The 18,230-nt window shown below is 41.9% G+C and overlaps 1 protein-coding gene across 2 annotated transcripts; it reads right to left on the bottom strand.

Moving 5' to 3' along the window:
• Window positions 1–1,919: 1,919 nt before the first annotated feature.
• On the bottom strand, window positions 1,920–18,103 carry LOC135239682 (interleukin-6 receptor subunit beta-like). Of its 2 annotated transcripts, XM_064308532.1 has the most exons (17): window positions 17,494–18,103; window positions 16,145–16,208; window positions 15,727–15,792; window positions 14,342–14,644; window positions 13,736–13,856; window positions 12,281–12,435; window positions 11,726–11,877; window positions 10,213–10,366; window positions 9,350–9,432; window positions 8,515–8,722; window positions 8,086–8,253; window positions 7,523–7,618; window positions 7,270–7,416; window positions 7,032–7,172; window positions 6,639–6,723; window positions 5,726–5,807; window positions 1,920–4,969 (listed from the first exon to the last, which is right to left on the bottom strand). In XM_064308532.1, exons 3-17 carry the CDS (start codon window positions 15,776–15,778, stop codon window positions 4,502–4,504), a joined length of 2,415 nt encoding a protein of 804 aa, XP_064164602.1. In that variant the 5' UTR covers window positions 15,779–15,792; window positions 16,145–16,208; window positions 17,494–18,103; the 3' UTR covers window positions 1,920–4,501. The 2 variants fall into 2 exon arrangements, with proteins under 2 accessions (XP_064164602.1, XP_064164601.1); XM_064308531.1 differs by lacking the exon at window positions 16,145–16,208.
• Between the last annotated feature and the right edge of the window lie 127 nt (window positions 18,104–18,230).

Here is an 18,230-nt window from a genome sequence, read left to right as displayed (position 1 = left end):
ACCAAACAGTCGTGCCAGGTTCTGCTTATTCTTGGCATAATTCCACTGCAATTGTATGACCTATGTGCTCACTTGACCCCTTTTATCCAGAGCAAATTAAACAGGTTATGTCCAACAGCTGGATATTTCTGCTGAAACAATTCAGTAAAAGCCAACTGATAAAAATGCTTCACGCTGAGGACATTCAGGGCTTTAAAAAAATGCAGCTAGTCTCGTGAAGGGGGGTTCATGACACAAGCAAGCTCTGGCATTTATGGAAGTGGATGCAAATCTGAATTTCATTTCTGCTTTCCTCCCATGCACAGAAAAGGCTCCAGATTGCTTCTTGAGAGGAAATTGCACAAAGCTGAGTGGTAAGATGTGCTGTGCTGAAGTAAACGCATGGCTTTTCCTGGCTCCTGAGAAGCATTTTGTTGTCTTGTGTGCATTAAGAATAAATGTAGGGGAATATTCTGTTACACCGTCCCTCTCTCACACACAGGTGGGGTTCACTTCATTACTGATCACAGATGCAGAAGACTAAAACAGTGTCGTAATCAAAGTAATTTAGTTTGGCCAGACTCCATGGTGAAGCATTGTTAGGAGAAAGGGTCACTTGACAGAATCACACAACTTCTCTTACACCCCAGATAAAAACATTTTGATTATTTCCTATTTTTGGATGATATAACCATTCAATTGTTTCATATGAATGACTTACCCAGTAAACACTGGTCTGATTTAGATTGATTATTCTGAATAGCAGATTCAAGTCTAAGAGCTGGAGTTTGAGAAGTTGCCTTTTGATTTGTGTTCATTTAAGATGGAGGTCTGGTTTATTTATCTAGAAAGTTCCATTGAGATAAACATCTATTTTTTGGGGTTCTTTCAAAAACACAGCAGCATCTGTTGTACTAATTTTGCCAATTCATCAGCATGGCTAAAGCAAATTCTCTGGGGAGTGGGTCAGAAGAGGTGGAAGCATGAAGTCTAGCCATGATACATATGAAGACTTGTGTGTTACTGCTTGTAACATTTCAATTATTTACCTTTATAATTAACAAAAATAATTTAATTTTTGGAGAGGTTTTTGAACCCCTAGATATCTTAGACCCCTATACTGATGAAAGGATCATAATTCCCACTTGAAAATGATGTAAAAGTGAGTCAAGAATTAATTTGTTGTGAAATACACGATTATGTTTTGATTTACAGAAATGCACACAATTTAGACATTTTGGATATATATGGAGACACTAAGGGACACTTTGAGCTTACTTTGATAGATCTTTAGTAGTTCTGTATGTCACTCAAATTTTGTTCACTTGTGAAGGACTTCATGATCCAGGACATTCACAGTTTTACCTGTTATACGTATATACAGGATCTCAGTGTTTTATTTCAAACTGAAGGAGAACTTCATTTTTGCATTTGAAGCATTTAATTTCTACCTAAGTTATGAATATAATCTAGTATTGTAAATGGCACAAGTGTCTTGCTTAATTTAAGCCAAGTGTCTGAGATGCTCACATCTGGAATTATATGTGCAAAGGGCTTAACATACTGTAACTTATACCTAGCCAGAGACCATGTTAACTCAGGGGAGCATAGTTTGTGGACGTTGTACTTTCAATGTCATTTTATTCACTTTGCCTTTACAAAAATTATACTAATTGTGTGATGCCTGTTGTCAGTTGGGTTGCTTACAAAAATGTGGAAATTACTAAGAGGAAACTGTCATCCAGTGTTTTTGCACTGATGAAAATGGAATATTTTTCAATGGATGATGATTATGCTGTTTGATACAATTATTTATGAAGGCTTGTGCAGTGTCTTAAGGCTTAGTATTCATTACATAGGGACTCTGCACGGAACGCCTTACAATTACACAAAAAATCCAATCTAAAAATTCTAATGATGAAAAACAGCATGAGAGAAACGAAGATGCTGCACAATTTATTTTTCCACAGTAAAACGTAACAAGGAAATAACAGCAAAACCATTCCCATAAAACATCACCAATTCCTTTGTCTAACAAATTGACTTTTGAAGACTTGATACAGCTCTGAGTAATCCATTGTAATGCTTCCAAATATCCGTAATAAGGAGGCCTCAAAATGGAAGTAGGTAGGCTACATTAAACGGCACATGATGGCAGTCATTTCACTTCATAGAGGTTACAATGATTATTATAGCAAAATAAATATTGTACGTAAAAGGGCATTCACAGGCCCTGACACTGCAAATAGTCAGTTTCCCCACCAGACCACACACAGCAACATTATCATGCCTCCCTTTTGTCAACAGTGGAATTCCTTTAAACAAGCCGTATGACAACTAGACTCGGGACTGTGAAAAAAGCAATGCATGTGGTTATATATACACGCCACAAAGAAAAACGCATTTTGACCGCTTGGATTATGGACATACAAAGGAATACTGTATTTATAATTACGACAGACATATATAATTGTGTGTACGTACACCAAATGAATAAGGTCTCCATTTTAGGACCCTGCTCGGTCTACTTCAAATACTCTTTCATGCCATGATAAGCTCCATTCCATTTCAACATTAGCATTTTTAGTTCCACAGAGCAGATTCATTTGTCATGGAGGTTCACCTACAACATGTGCATCATGTACAAAATGAGATCTCAAAAAAAAAATCAGCTAAGTACTAAAATGAGAAACAATTAACCTTCTCATTGTCTCTACAAGATTATGAGATATGAATCATTCATAAAACTCTGAACATGCTCAAAGGTAGTGATTGACATGGTAGATGCAGTATAATCTTGTTACAGCTGACCTGCTTATTCCATCACTTGTCAAAGCATCAGTGTATATTACATATGTATCTTTTACAAGATATTGGCTATAAAATGAAAGTCATGTCTCAGTCTAGAATGCTCAAGAGGATGTTGATATTTTGAATATTGAGGTACTGAGGTGAAAAGGTTTCATTTTGTACACCATTCCATAGCAGGGCCTTTAACCCAGCCTGATTCTGCTATGTGAGATATATATATTTATTTGCTTCTTTGACTTAAAAAAAAAAAAAAGTCGGGTAGACTACCAATACCATCACACCTCAAATCAGATGATTTTCAAATTTCTTTGGTTTCTTAATGTCTCAAGTTGGCATGTACACCCAGCATGCATTTGGGTGGCCTACCCAGTTAGCGTCCTTAAGTCCTTAATGCAGCGATACACCCTGAGCTCTGTAATGGAGCCCCGAGCGTGAGCAACTGAGCCCTGAGGGCTGGCACGCGACTGCCTGAGCAGGGAGGTTTCGGTCAGCTGAGCGACTCGTGAGCGCCCCCTCTGGTCCCATCAGGCACTCGCGCTCTCAGCAGCCGTACGAGAAGTACAGTGCAGCTCGAGGCTGCGCAGCTCAGCGGGCGGACTGCGCAGTTAACGGAAGGCAGAGGCTGGCTGCAGGCACTTGGCAGCATGTGTGTTTCAGAGAGCAGCTCGGCCAGACTGACCGAAGACACTATTAATGTGATGTGATGGGCTCACAGATGAAACTGAGCAAATAAAGATATCTACACAAGAACATAATGAGAACATCATCAGTAATAGGCAGTATTAATAAATCAGAGGTAATCCTAATAGAGTTTTTGTGCTGCATTGTTTTCTGCGTGATGCTATAATGCACATTTGGTTTCAGCAGCAGGGAGCTCTCACGAAATGCTATCTAGCTTAAAGGCAAAAGAATCCCAGCCTTTTTTTAAAATAACAAACCTGCATTAGTATAAAACGATAATTGTGTGACTCATGTTTTCAATGATGATGGATGGACCCTTGATGGATTTTTAAAAATATATCCTGTCCAATGATAGTAGTAACTGAGCTTTTTACATTAAAATGTCTGAGTCAGAGAACTTGTCTAACCATACGGCAACACTTTTCAGTCGATTATAAAAAACATATTTAAGAAAGTGTTTTTCCCCCAGGAACTTATTTAAAAAAAACACTCCATAAAATATCAAAATGTCACTATTTCAAAGCACACAAACCTTGGTAAAATGTTAAAAAGTTGAGAATAGGATTTATGCCTGTACTGTTTCAATATTAGTTGACATCGTTTGTGCACCTGTACCACACAAAAAAAAAAAAAAAAAAAAACTACGCTGCCTTCTCTAAACAACCTGAATAATTCCAATTAGAATGTGCCAAGTTTATCTACATCCGCCCTTACTTGATTTTATTTTTCGGTTTGGTTAATTTCAGGGGGGCCTTATTCCAGACCCCTACTGGGCATCTCACAATGAAGCAGAGCAGAGGTCAGTTCCATTTCAATTCAGGGAAATGGGCACATTTCAATTAACTGCATTTCACAGTTAATTTCCCTGAATTTACTGATCGGAAACAGAACCAACCCTGTGAAATAACACCAGGGTGAAACGGTGATAGCTCTGTAATTAAATACGGCTACAGCCAGAGGAATGTGGTACGTACAGCCGCCACTCGCACCGCCAGACAAGGTGGAGCCTGCACACTTCTCCGTCTCCCTGTCACACGGGGTGGAAGAGCCCTTTCTGGAATATGTCCACGGAGACGTAGGACTGCGTCGGCGGGGGGAACCGCTGTGGCTGGGGGTCCGGCAGAGTCCCGCCCTCCCTCCCCGAGGACGGGGCCGGCTTCTCGCCGCGCAGGTAGACCCTCCCATTGGCAGACAGGACGCAGTTCTTCAGGTAGGGGCTGGCAGGCCCCCTCCCCCTCGCGGTCTGGCTGTGCGGGCTGAAGGTCATCCCCCGATCCCAGGCCTCGGGGGCGGGGCAGTCCCATACGTACGGCGGGGACCGGCTGGGCTCCTCTGAGCCCGTCGTCCCGCGGGGGCCAATGCCAGGGGCGGGGTCTGGCTGCCCGTCAGGGGACACCAGCTGGGTGTTCTCCGTGGGGGCGGGGCTGGGGCTGGTGCCATTACACACGGAGATCCTCAGCTTCTCAGAGAAACTCTCTTCGATTGGCATCAGGATGGGCTGGAAATGCAAAGGTAATTCCATACCAAGATGAAGAATACATTCAAAGATGTTTTTAAAAAACCTGGCATGTTCTTTAGGCAAACCGCTCATTTTCGATGACGTTCCATAAAAAGAGAGTTCAATTTTAGAGTTGAATCAGCATTTGTCCTTAACTTTGACATACAATTTAATGCCAGTGTTCTTCATAAACACAAATCAGAAAATTCAGGAATGAAAAAAAAAAAGAACTGTCTATGCACTAGAAAAAATGAATTTATTTGTACATTAAAGTTAAGGATAAATGTTGACTGATCCAGGGCAAAGTCAGTGAAATAAAAAGCTACTTTTAGAAGAGAGCCTGAGAAGATGTCTTCAGGCTTTAAATAAATATGTGGTTGCCGATACAGTATCATAGGTCAATGTGCACTGAGCAGTTTTTCCACAAGCAAAAATCCATGACACTGATAATGTCAAAAATATTCAACAGTTTCACTTCTCTTCTAAAATACAAAAAACATACATGCCATAAGACCTTTGCAGAGGAGGGTTTATGGTAGTGATTGGAGGGGGACCTCATAACAGTTGGGGCTATAATCAATTGTCCTTCACGGACTTGAACCAATCAAAACAATTCTCTCCACAGCAAAACGGAACAATTGGTCCAAATTTGAGTCTGTGTCCCTCCCATTCTGGCATTCATAAAGCCTCACTGTGCCATCACTGGGTTTAGGAAAAGCTTTTGACGAATATCCAAGGAAGCAGTGACACACATACCCTTCGACAGTAGTGAGGCGGCCATGACACAGCCTCACTGTCCCCAGGGTTTGGCACAGACTTGAGGTTACGCTTCTTCTCTCTGGGGAGGAAGTAATGAAACAGAAACAGAAATGAAGTCCCCTCGTCACACAACGGTGGAGCACCAAGGCAGATTCACTGGCTGTTTTTAGTAACCCACCTTTTCAGCCTATACTGCAAGGCTTCCTTGAGGAAAGAAAACCCAAAAACACACCTCTCTCATTCTACTTGAGGCAAGTACCTTGATGGTTCCACTTATTTGACTATAACTCTGCCTAGCAGCATTCAGCTACCACGTTAAATACACTTATGCTAGTCTTTTGCTAAAACCATTTTCCAGGAGTACAATACAACTAAGCTACATCTTTAGCAAGGCACACTAAGGCCAGTATTGAATCAACATTTGCCCTCGACTGTGACTCATAAGACACAGGCATTACATATTTTTTTCACAAACTCAGTTTGCCGATTTAGTTTTAGTGATTGCTGAACTCGCCAAAGTGCTTTTTTGAAGGGAAAAAAAGCTTTTAATTGTTTGTGAAAGTTAAGGACAAAAGTTAATTGAGTCTTTTTGTCTCTTCCCAAAGGCTCTGGTAAAGTATACCAGAAAAATGACAACTATGAAAATGGAAAACTACAATTAATAGATTTCGTTTAAAGCACTAAAAAAACAAGTTCTACAAAGATATGACTGCAGTGGTTTTTTTTTTTTTAACTTGCATTGGCAGGGGATCTATAATTGGAATTATAATGCAACAGAATGATATTGCCACAGCAAATGATATTAGTGAAGACCACTTAGTGAAAGCCTGGGAGCCAAGACGTCTTAGCGCAGTGAAGACACTCAAGACCCATTTTCAGCAATGATCAGGAAACAAAATGAGAGGCTTACATTACGAAACAACAGAGGCCAATCATCAGGAACAGGATTATACCGAGGCCACCGAAGAGCCCAAGCATGGTCATGAAGCTGAGACCTGCAGAGGATCAGAGAGCATGTTGAGAAAAGAAAAGAGTTTTTTCAGCCTATTGGAATCTCCCCGCTCTCCTTTTTCCTCTAAATCTGGAACGCTCAATCGCACTTGTAGACCCGTCCCATTTCTGGATCAATCCGAGAGGTAATGGACTAACAGGAGTCTCCCCCAAAAAGTGCATCCCTGTCAGATACTGGTGCTTTTCACAGTGCGGTCAAAGAGCCGAGCTGCGCAGCCACAGTACAGCAGGGCCCTGCTGCCTGCGCAGCCGAAGCACACAGGCCACACCGGCCAGCTCCTCCCGGCTTTACCGTGGCGGAGCGTCTTGAAGACGGTGTTGCTGCTGTTGGTTCCCCCGGCGACGGAGCTGGCCATGACGTGCACCCTGTAGGTGGTGGCGGACCGCAGGAGCCCCAGCCGCACCTCCTGGAGCGCGCCGTCCACCGTGACGCCTGCGGGAGAGAGAGAACGGGCCGGCTCATTGGGCGCTCGGTGCCGCGCCGGGCCGGCGGTAGGGAAGCGGCGCACGCAGGCTCCGCCCACACTCACCCTGCTCGGGCCAGCCGGCCGCCGCGTAGAACACCGTGTAGTTGACGGCGAAGCCGCAGCATTCGCCGCGCGGCACCGCCGCCCACCTGACGAGGGCCCTCGTGGTCTCCACCTCCGACACGCGGACCCACGAAACCGCCCCCGGCGCTGCCACGGCAACACACAACAAATCAAGATCAGAGAGCCGAAGGAGACCACCGCGCTGCCCTGTGGCCGGGGCCGTGGAGAAAGGCAGGGACGGCGGGGTTCACACCTCCTTCCTCCGAGTAGGCCAGCAGGGTGGCTTCCTGCCCGGGACTTCTGCCGTACAGTGGAGTCACTGTAATGTTGTACAGTTTCAATGGCTGGCCTACAGGAATAGGAGATAAAAAAATTTTTTTAAAAAAGAATGCATCAATTTCAGGCAGATTTCATCTTTCATTTTTGTTGTTAAATTTTCCATTTCAATTTTTTAAAGAAGTTACAAAGTTTCCTTATTTAAAAGAAAGACTACTCAAACAACAGTGACAAAACTCAAACAGCAGCTGATGGAACATTTCAACATCTCCAGTCAAGACCTCCCAAAGCAGAAGCTATCACTGCTGGGTATGTCCCTTACCAGAACACATCACAAGACACGGGTTTTAAATGCACCATTTCTACCCCCCTGAAAGTAGGCAAACAAATGAACTTCTCCATCTGTAATCCCCTGTACTTTGCCCGTCTGAATAAAGTGGGCAAAAAATAAGTAGGCCAGATATACATATAATCACTCATGGACGCACACCGTATTTACAAATTACATGTGCATTAATATAATAAATAGGTAAGGCATACCACTGAAAGCAATGCTAGTGTTTTGAGTTTCCTGCCAGCTGTAATCATCACCAGCAGACCAGTCCACCATGTAAGCTCTGGGAGATTGAGAGGGCTCTTTCCAGCTGATGTGGATTTGACCATCATGGGAGAACACCCGGGCTGCCTCCACCGGTAAAAATACTGAAACTTAAATATATACAAAAACAAATGAGAAATAAACTGTAGGTTTATCTTTGTCTTTTTACAGTATTTATGCAGTTATTAGTGATGGTCTGGGTTTTTTTTTTTTCATAATTTTCTTGATTAGTTTCAACAAACAACATTAAGCCCTCAAATAAGACTCAAATAATCACATGCTCTGTTTTTAAACAGAATTCAAGCCATAAGCAGAAACAGTATGGGTTTTCACCAGTGACTTACTGCAGAATCAACAGAAGAGCACAGTACCTTCTCTGCCAGCTGGTATGGTGGTTGTATCTTCAAAGAAAACCTTTTCTTGTCTGTAAGCAACAATCCTGACTGTGTACGCCTCCTCGTCAACAGTTATGGATGCCTGTGTGTCAGCTGGGTTAAACAGCATGTCTTGGGTATGGTTGTTTTCAGCCCTGAGAGTAACTCTATAGCCTTCAATGGCTTCACAGGATGCTGAGACCCCCTGGAAGAGGAGAACGACACCATTTGCACAAAAGGATCTGGGTGGCATCTACATGAATGCTGTGCAGCAGTCACTTGGCCCCTATACACTCGCAACACATCAGATAAGGAAGAGGAAACTGCACAACACCCTGCTCTTTATGATAAGTAGGGTCTTTAATGACCACAGAAATCTTCAGCACTACAGACTCCTACTTGCTGCTCGGGGGAATTGTTTTCTGCTAGGGAGAGTGACCCCTACTGGTCCATCAGCAACACGTCTTGCAGTAATCTAGGATACCCAGAAGGTCTCCTATCCTAGTAATAACCCATTTAAGCCAGCGGGCAACTAAAGTTGCCGAAGTCTCTACCATTTTTTTACCATATTTTTCCATCTGTGAATATTTTTTGGATGACTACAAATGCTTTAAAAAATAATAATAATAATTGGCGCATACAGGTAGACAACCTTGGAAGAGCTTTAAACAACTATAGTCATCCTAAAAGTATTCACAGACGAAAAAAGGGTGGTAGCGACATCGGCAACTTTAGTTGCCTGCAGGCTTAAATAGGTTTTAACCAAGCCCACACCTGCTTAGCCTTAGCCTTAGTCACCAGGCAGGATAAAGCCTCAGGCCACAGGTCTCACCTTCCACATAAGCTGGACCGTTCGGTTCCCACTCTCATCAGGCCAAAGGATTTTTCTCCAAAGTAGTAAACGTATGCTGTGCACTGTTAACAGATGTGATCAGAAAAATCCCACCAAATTACAGCAGAATCAGAATCTAATGACACACACAGGAATTCACATCGCAGGATCTGTTAAAACAAATCACATTTTTCGTGCTACTTGTTCAGGTTACACGTTCTGACGTGTAATTTAATTACAGACTTGCAGGTAAAATCAGTGGGGTCCTAACTGGGGTTTTAGGTGTGAACACCTGATCACTAAAACTATACCATGCATGGGAAATTTCAAGGACAATGGAAACGTAAGGTGCCAAACATGCATGGCGTTAAACGAAAATTGAAAAAATGTAATGGCTTATTGAACACAGTGGTTCATTGAACCATGTTAAGTAAATATTTTATGTTACAATCTATAATTCAGTCTTTTGGCCAGTGGAGTCAAAACAGATGTTTTTGTTTTAACACACACGCGTAAACGGATAATAAAGTACCATCTTATCTTACGTGCAGGGAACATAAGGTTACACTAATCTTTCAGTATTAATGGGCTCATTAAAAAAGTATCATTTCCTCACTGAGAGATTATGTAATCAGTCAAAGGTTGTAATATTGAAGGTCCTAATAACAGGCACTTAACAAGATAAAAGATTGCAGAACATCCCACTGACAGCCAAGAGTGAAAGAGAATAATAATAATAACAACACTATTCCGTATTAATAATTTTACACTTTTCCTGCTTGCCCACTTCCCGCCCTACGCACAGCTGCCCTCATCAGAAGGGTGTGGGTGCAGGACCCCCGGTACAGCCCAGCCGCCCTCACCATCCAGAGGGGAGATGACCCGGACGTCCGGGCTCCAGTCGCTCCACACGGGGGTCCAGTCGTCCCTCAGCGCGCCCCGCACGGAGATGGTGTACTGGGTGCACTCTCCCTCCACACTGATGTAGAGCTCCGGCCTGGTGGACTCTCTCACACGCTATATAAAAAATAAGCATTAAAAAAAAAACAACAAATTACATTTCAGCAATCTACACAGATCACATTTTAACATCCGCTTATACAGCTGGATATTTTACTGAAGCCGTTTGAAAGTAGGCTTGTTAATGTTTAATTCTAGTTACCGTCTCACAATGTATATAGGGCCAGTTACATACTGTAGCTTAAACAAAATTTCAATGATACCTATTGTTGTCAACATTTTTTTTTATTAAAACACACATTAAAAGGACAGACAGAAAGGCAAGGACTCATTCCAATTCTTTGGTACAACACAACTGTACTGCATAATTTCCATAAAAAGCTCACATAGAAGAGTCTACAAATGAGTAAAGAAAGACACTAACTCTTTTTGCATTTTACATGTACAAAATAAGGAAGGGAGTAGTAGGATAGATGTACTTGATCCTATTACACAAGAAAATGGTTTCCTAAGTAACATCGGACCAATTGCTGGTTCAAAATAAATAAAACCAACGTTCCCCATATTATCAAAGCAAATTAGATCTGTAAGCACATAAAAACACATCCCAACAACATTAGCTGGTTGGAGGGGGAGGGTTCCTTCCTTTCTCTCTTTTTTAAAATAAATCAATACATAAATACAAGTAAATACAAGTAAAAGGTTACAATAAGACCCCTCAACCGAATAACCAGAAACAAATACATCTCCTTTCCAGAGGTTTTCCCTAATGGCTGAGGCAATGCCTGCCTATGCCTGCACTGCTGTTGCCTTGACCTTGTTCAGTCTAGCAGTTGTACATTCTAATGAGACAACATACAGGGTAAAACGTTATCCAGTATTTATTTATAAAAATTGTCAGTCTGAAACCAAAGCTTCTAAATAGCTGTCGGTGCTGTGACAGTGGCCAAATTAAGTCGATTCGATGTGTTGATTCAATGTTAAGGACAAGGCTGAGTCGTCATTGCGCAGAAAAGGGCAGGGATTTGGTATTATGTTAACCCCTAAGAGTACTGACAGTACTGACACTACAAGGTCCTAATAATCACACATTCCCAGAGCATATGCAATGTGGTACTCAGAGCATGGCCTTGGTAGAATTTACAGTTAGGGCGTGTAACTCATTTTATTTTAAAGCATTTATAACATGCAGCGTATGCTCAATGAAGACATCTATTGCAAAAAAGTATGTCTATGACTAGGCTTAATCCATGTCTGGGAAAACAGCCCATAATGTCGGCATGTTTGAAATTAACACCACAGGCAGTGAAATACTAGTTCAAGTTCAAAACACTTAATTTGGCCTAAACATCAAAAGACAGAATTGTGGCACAGGGGAGCTGTGGGAAACTGCTCTTTGCAGGCTGCTAGGTTTACCTTATGGCTTGAGCCTCCTTGCTGGTACGAGTACCGCACTTCATAGAGCACAGGATAGATGAAACTGTCCTCTGGTTTTTCCCAAGTCACTTTCAATTCCACACTGTTAAACAGAGGCTCTGCCGCGACCGTCTGAGGCGGGCCGATTTTCACTAGAGCCAGAATGAAAACATCATCACTGCCTCAGATTATCAACATAATCAAAATGGAAACAGACAGAAGCGACTGATGTAAAAGGGACACTGCATACATCTATCTGGTGGAAAACCTGGACAGCAACACTCATTCACACATCATACATGCATGCACACAAACTCTGCATCTTCCTTATGCAACCAATTAAACCCCCCCCCCTATTCATAAGAATTTTTAAATGCTCTCGGAACGTTTTGTTGTTTTCGTTGGTACAAATGTTTTTCAAAAAAAAGGAACAAGATGAGGACAACTCTTACATTCCTGAATTCAGTGACGTGTAGACAGCTAGCATGTGCAGGCCAGACAGTTGGCACAAAGTTTGTAACTGGAAGCGTTGCACGGAGTTTGCAGAGGACTTGCCTGTTGAGTAAATGTTGTTAATCGTCAGAACATCCGAATCGACTGCACCCTGAGAACTTCGGGCAGTCACCCATATTTCAGCGGAATGCAGTATGTCCTTTTCTTTAAATGAGCAAGGGCTGCTTTTCGACATGCAGGTCTTTATGCTGCCACCTCTGAAAACAAATAAGGACAATGCGGAGGTAAGGGGAAAAAGCCCGAAGAACCATCCGGAGGAGACAGTACATTCACATCACCCAGAGGGTATAATCTGAAATAAAATTTGAAAATCGGAGACAGTTCACAGGTCTGATCTTTAATCTGATTGGTTATCGCACCATGCTGTCGCTTCCATCCGGTCGCTTCGCCGGTTTGCCTTGCATCACCAGCTATCCCAGCATGTTTTGTGAAACCAGAAAACACAAAGAAACCCTGGGTATGTCAATCTTGCTCCGTAGTACACCCCCCTGTGAATGATCCTACCAATGTCAGTGTCAGATATGGCCACTGGTAGTCCCATTGATCAACAGTGGTTAAAAAAGGGGCTAAGATGACCATGATATCATCGTCTTACTCATAGAAAACCCAGGGCAGCACCGCCAGCCATGAAGTACATTGGAAACACCGAAGAGAGCAATGCCAATGGTGAGTGACCAATCCCCATTTTATTAGGCCTACCCCTGCCACTACAGTGTCATTTAGGTTGAGAGGATGTACAAAAGTAACCAGTATCCAATGCAGTGCCTGTAGTCTGCCTGCAACAGTAGCAGTCCGAGTGCAGTTGTCCAACAGTATGAAATGCACGACTCAACTGGTAGAACTAAGTGGGAAGAGTAGCAGCAGACGGCAGCTCATGCTTCGGGGAACGTGCTAGTCTGCTATTTCCAGAATCAGAAGAGCTGGTTACCACTCCAGAACAAGCCTAGCGAATACAAAGAGCCATTCCACACAAAGGGCTGTTTTTTTGTTGCCATCTCTCTTCCATTTTCTCCCCAATTTAGTTGTTATACCAATTCCCCGCGTGAATCACGGTCCTGGTCGACGCACTAGACTACCACATGCCTCCTCCGATACATGTGGAGTCGCCAGACGCTTCTTTTCACCTGACAGTGAGGAGTTTCACTGGGAGAGCGTAACGCGTGCAGGGGTTCACGCTATCTAACCCAGATCCCCTCCCTGCTGAACAGGCACCCCGACCAACCAGAGTCGCTAATGCAACAATCAGGACTCATACCCTCACCAGCTTCCCACCCGCGAACACTACCAATTTTTTTCGTAGGAACGTTTGACCAAGCCAGAAGTACTGCTGCTGGGGATTGAATCTGGGTCTCTGCGGTGGTAGGCGAGTGCTTATACCTCTACACTACCCAGTGGTTTGTAATACCACTGAGTTTTCGACAAAGCTGGGGGACAGGTTGGCCAACAACGCAAAGATACTAGGCTGCATAGCCGTCACAGTATATCCGGAATACTTACACTTTACTTGAAACGGTGTAGATGGTGTCCCACAAAGTGTCTTCGCCACTATCCCAATAGCATGTGAAACTTTTGAACAAAACAGTTACACAGGATAAATTTGTTGGTTTCACTGGTGGAACTGTTCGGGAAAATAAAAAAAATAAAGAATTATTTCTTTGACAAGATCCTTGACAAGAATTGTTGCCACCATATATTTCAGGCAGGGGTAGATACATTATAAACACTTTTCTGATACATGTGTTACCTCTGCTAGCTGGAATTCAACAAGTTCTGATATTTACAATGCTTTCACAAGACTGGGTAAAACAAGTCATCAATATAATCTTTTTTTTTTTTTTGGATAAGATTAACATTTTAGCATAATGTAAACACTGTTATACAAAACGGCTGGATGTTGAGGCTAAGTACCTCAAATGTATGATAGCAGCACCCCTGTAGGGGATCAAGCCCACGACCTTTCAGGTACTAGTCCAACTGTACAACCATCATACTATGCTGTCACCGACGCTTTACAACATACATAGGATCAAAGTAACAAAAGCGACTAGGAAACAGCTAGAGATAAACGCCACTGCTCTGCGCAGCCACATGGCCAATACTCACAAAGCACTTTTATGTTTGTTCCGCCCAGAACGAAGATCTTTCTTCCCACAGTGATGTGACACGTCACCATTCCACTTCGGAGGGTGAAATTCTGAATGACCACAGAAGGAATGGTCGAATTGACCATGGTGTACTGGCTTTCATCAATCTTCTCATCATTCAGCTTCCAGAACAGCTTCTCAGGGTCGTACGAGGGAACGTTACTGCAGAGGCTATTGTCGGGGGCCTTGAACATGACTTGGATGTCGTCACCCATAGAAATGACCGGATCTTTTGGGTAAACATCACACTTTTCATTTTGACCTGTTAATGAAACAATGAGCATTACCATGATGTTAGAGGATGCAGGCAGTGTTGACAATGCGGTCTTTTTTCCATTACTGATAAGCTGCAAATAATAGGTCTTGTGCTCCGAGGTGTGCACTGTTGGATCCATAATGTGTTACGGTGTGTGTTGACATAACCACAGGTGAGTGTGTTTGGTCAGATTCACCGCTGCACCACACAAACAAATTCATGATGAACGCCTAAGGCAAGTTTCATTACCACCTTGTTCCCTGTACTTCTGTATCAAAAAATTAGGTTAAAACCAACACCCTATTCAAGTGTTCCAGTAGACTGCATAAATATAACTATGTCAGTATTAGGCAAGAGTCCACAATAGAAGTGTCAATAAAGTACACAAAAGGCAAACCAGCTCTATCTGCACTGACCATTCGATAAAATCTAACAAAGGGATGTGTGGAAACCAACACCAATCTTGGCTGTACATTTAGCTCTGCAATTTGCACAGTGCAGTTTCACTTAAACACAGCAAAATGTCCGACTACACTGTATGAAAAAATGCAAATTAAAAATGTATTAAACCTGAATGCACAAGACCTTAGGGTGGTAACAGAATTATATAAATAGCACTATTATAGTGCCTGCTGCAGGTAGTTTCCATGCTAAAGCCAATTATGCTGCAGGCTATGATGAATAATAAAACAGGAACCCATCCAGTGAAAGAATAGCCTAACTGTTGTGGTGTGCGCAACATCCCACTAGCGCATCTGAAAACATTGCTTAGAGCACAGCTTCTGGACTTATTTTCCTGATGAAACTTGACACCAGTGTACAATATTTTCTGAAGGGGATCAGCAACTCGACACACTCCAGATCCAACACCCTTTTTGTCTGCGTTCAAGATTCCCTGCTCACCAAGCCTAAGACTGTCGATTCTGCTATCATTTGGATCCTCAAACACATTATCCTCCCACAAACCCTGAGAGAGACTAGTACATAACTGTTCTTCCAAGAACACACCCTGTTCTAATTGCAGGTCAAATTTGGTTAATTATTTGACAGAAATGACTATAAATATTTTATACAATGCATTAACTTACCTCCGCGTACCATGACAGCGATGAAAAGCAGCGGGTATGTCGATGCAAACATCCTGCCTTTAGCTCCTTAAATTAACATATGAAAATGCATATTTATTGAAATTTGGCAATACAATACGTACATGACTGATAATGTTCTTGTTCTTAACAATGAATGAGCATCTTCACATTTCTCTAATTAGGCAGACAACCGTTTCTATGAACCAAAATAATCTGTTTCAGAATAAATAAAAAATAGGGATTAACATTAATTCTTCTTTACAGACTTCCTTTTTTATGTAGTAACAACTCTTTTATTAAGTAACAACTCCATGTTGTTCAGCTGTAGCTCTGTCCAACAAAGGGCTATTCATTCTAAAAGCCACGACAGATATCAGCAACAACCACAACAGAAATTCTGTTAAAAAAATTAGCCTACCTGTCCAGATTAAATATAGAAGTATAATCAGTGCAAGCTACAGGTGATTCACTGAGATCAAGATCTGGGTAAAATGAGAAATGTGGTTGAGGTATCAGCATCCCAAAGGACATGCAGTCCAAATCAATGTTCATAAAATAAAGACCAAAGTCCACTAAATTTCAAATAAATGCATGAGACGTAGCCTATAGGCCAACAGTAAACTATTAGTTGACTACCTAGGCACGCGGTGTTGGAATGACTTAACTGGAGCATAAAGCGACCAACAATTATAAGAAAGCTCCAGTCTTTCAAAAGTAGCGAATGCTCGCAAAGCAATTGTTCCAAAATTAACGGGGATAAAAGAATGTCGAGGTTCTACTTCTGAAAACTCTGCACTTAGCAAGTCTAACGAATGCATAAATATCTAAATAGTAATCATATAAGGGCTACCTATTAAACAAGCATAACTTAGCGTTGGAAATTTAACCTCAATTTGTCAAGATAGTCGAGACCACTGATAGCAGCAGTCAACAACCGCCACTGGACCAAAACAGATATGATCCGATTTGTGCGCGGGGGACCATTGCGGCTGCATTACATTCTAATAGTCTAAATCAAAACACGAACAAGCCGAAACATGTCATGCGACTATGGTTTTAACCACATGTGGAATATTTTGTCGGCAGGGTAAGAACGCCTCAACGCGAAAAAATTACCAAAACACTTCTCATTCTGGACGTTCAGCCAAAATAGCGTATGGCATTTTGGAAAGGGATTAACTCGTTGCTGTATTCAGCAGTGTATCCAAGTAGATTACCTTCTTTGCATAAAAACAAATTTTTGAGAAATTGACTATTCATTAGCTACATATTGTAATGCTTAGCATAGAGCAATGGATCGAATCACTGAAAAATTCAAAAACTAACCAGTCGCACTGTATTTCTTAGCTAGTCTAATTAATACAAATAAGAAATGCAACATGAAATACGTCAAGACAGTAAAACGGCAAACGAATATTTATCTTAGAGAACTCGTTAAGAATTAGCCAAGTGGTCAGCAAAAATTTATGTCAATTGAATTCGGTCAGTGTAATGATATCGGAAAATAGGATCATTTCTTGACGCCGTTTAAGTGAAACTAGCCTATTTTACGGAACTATTAAACATCAGACGTCACATTGTAAATTACAATTCAACACTAGTCAATCTTGTGTGAACGTAAGGAAACTATATACAGCATGTTAACATACTGTACGTATAATTTATATTAACATAGGCTCATCGTGCAATTAGTATAAGTTCTGATAAGAACTTCCCCTGGGCTTATTAAAACCTCGAATTGTGTATTCTGGTAAAGTATATACTTACCAGCTGTTAAACATCCAAGTGGAAAAGAGATCCATTTCATAATCGCTGTACAGTATCAATTAGGCAATGCCATCAGTAGGCTACTTGAAAGAGCGAAGTGAAGCGACATCTGGCATTTGCTATGAAAGAGTCAGCAGTGTTAACCAACGCATTTTGAGAACCCAGGAAGTGTTGAAATCGTAACTTTTCCTCCGACTTTCATGGGAAGTAGTACACTCAACCTGCAAAAATTAATAGGATGTAAGCATGTACACTGACATGTTTCTGCAATACGAGGACTATTTTGGGTGTCAACCTTTTTCGTATTTGACTTCGATGGAAACGAGCAGCGTGCGTTGTGTAACAGTCCTCGAAATACTTCACGAGATACGCAAACGTAATTAAAAAGGGAAATGAAAACTTCTCTGCCTTCTGGGATTAAACTACTTTGGGAAGCAGGTACTGAAGTTATGGATGCCCATTTTACAAGTGCCCGTTTATTTAGCACGAAATAAAAAGATAATTGGTGAACGTTGTTTAAAGGTTCTTGAATCGACACAGCGCATCAACCCAGATGCAAAAGATTCCTGATATGGTTTGAACCGCTACTGTACTGGCGAGTTTTATGAGGAAAAAGCACCTTCAGGTCAGCACAACGGATGTAATTCAGATTTCAAATGATTTCATTGCCCTCTCTTGGTTTGTATAAAAATGCCCATAAATCTTCTAGCAAGGTTGAATACACAATGAGCGAAAAA

Source organism: Anguilla rostrata, chromosome 14, assembly GCF_018555375.3.
Source record: "Anguilla rostrata isolate EN2019 chromosome 14, ASM1855537v3, whole genome shotgun sequence".
NCBI lineage: Eukaryota > Metazoa > Chordata > Actinopteri > Anguilliformes > Anguillidae > Anguilla > Anguilla rostrata.
Note: the sequence above shows the minus strand (reverse complement) of the source record. Positions and strands in the feature narration are given on the sequence as shown.

Excerpts from the sequence above, each read along its gene's own strand:
- LOC135239682 (XM_064308531.1), bottom strand. The coding sequence starts at position 17,533 with ATGAAATGGATCTCTTTTCCACTTGGATGTTTAACAGCTG. Across the intron at positions 12,436-13,735 it reads TACACCGTTTCAAGTAAAGT|AGGTGGCAGCATAAAGACCT; the intron begins GTAAGTATTCCG and ends ATTTGTTTTCAG. Across the intron at positions 9,433-10,212 it reads GGTCATCTCCCCTCTGGATG|TGCACAGCATACGTTTACTA; the intron begins GTGAGGGCGGCT and ends ATCTGTTAACAG.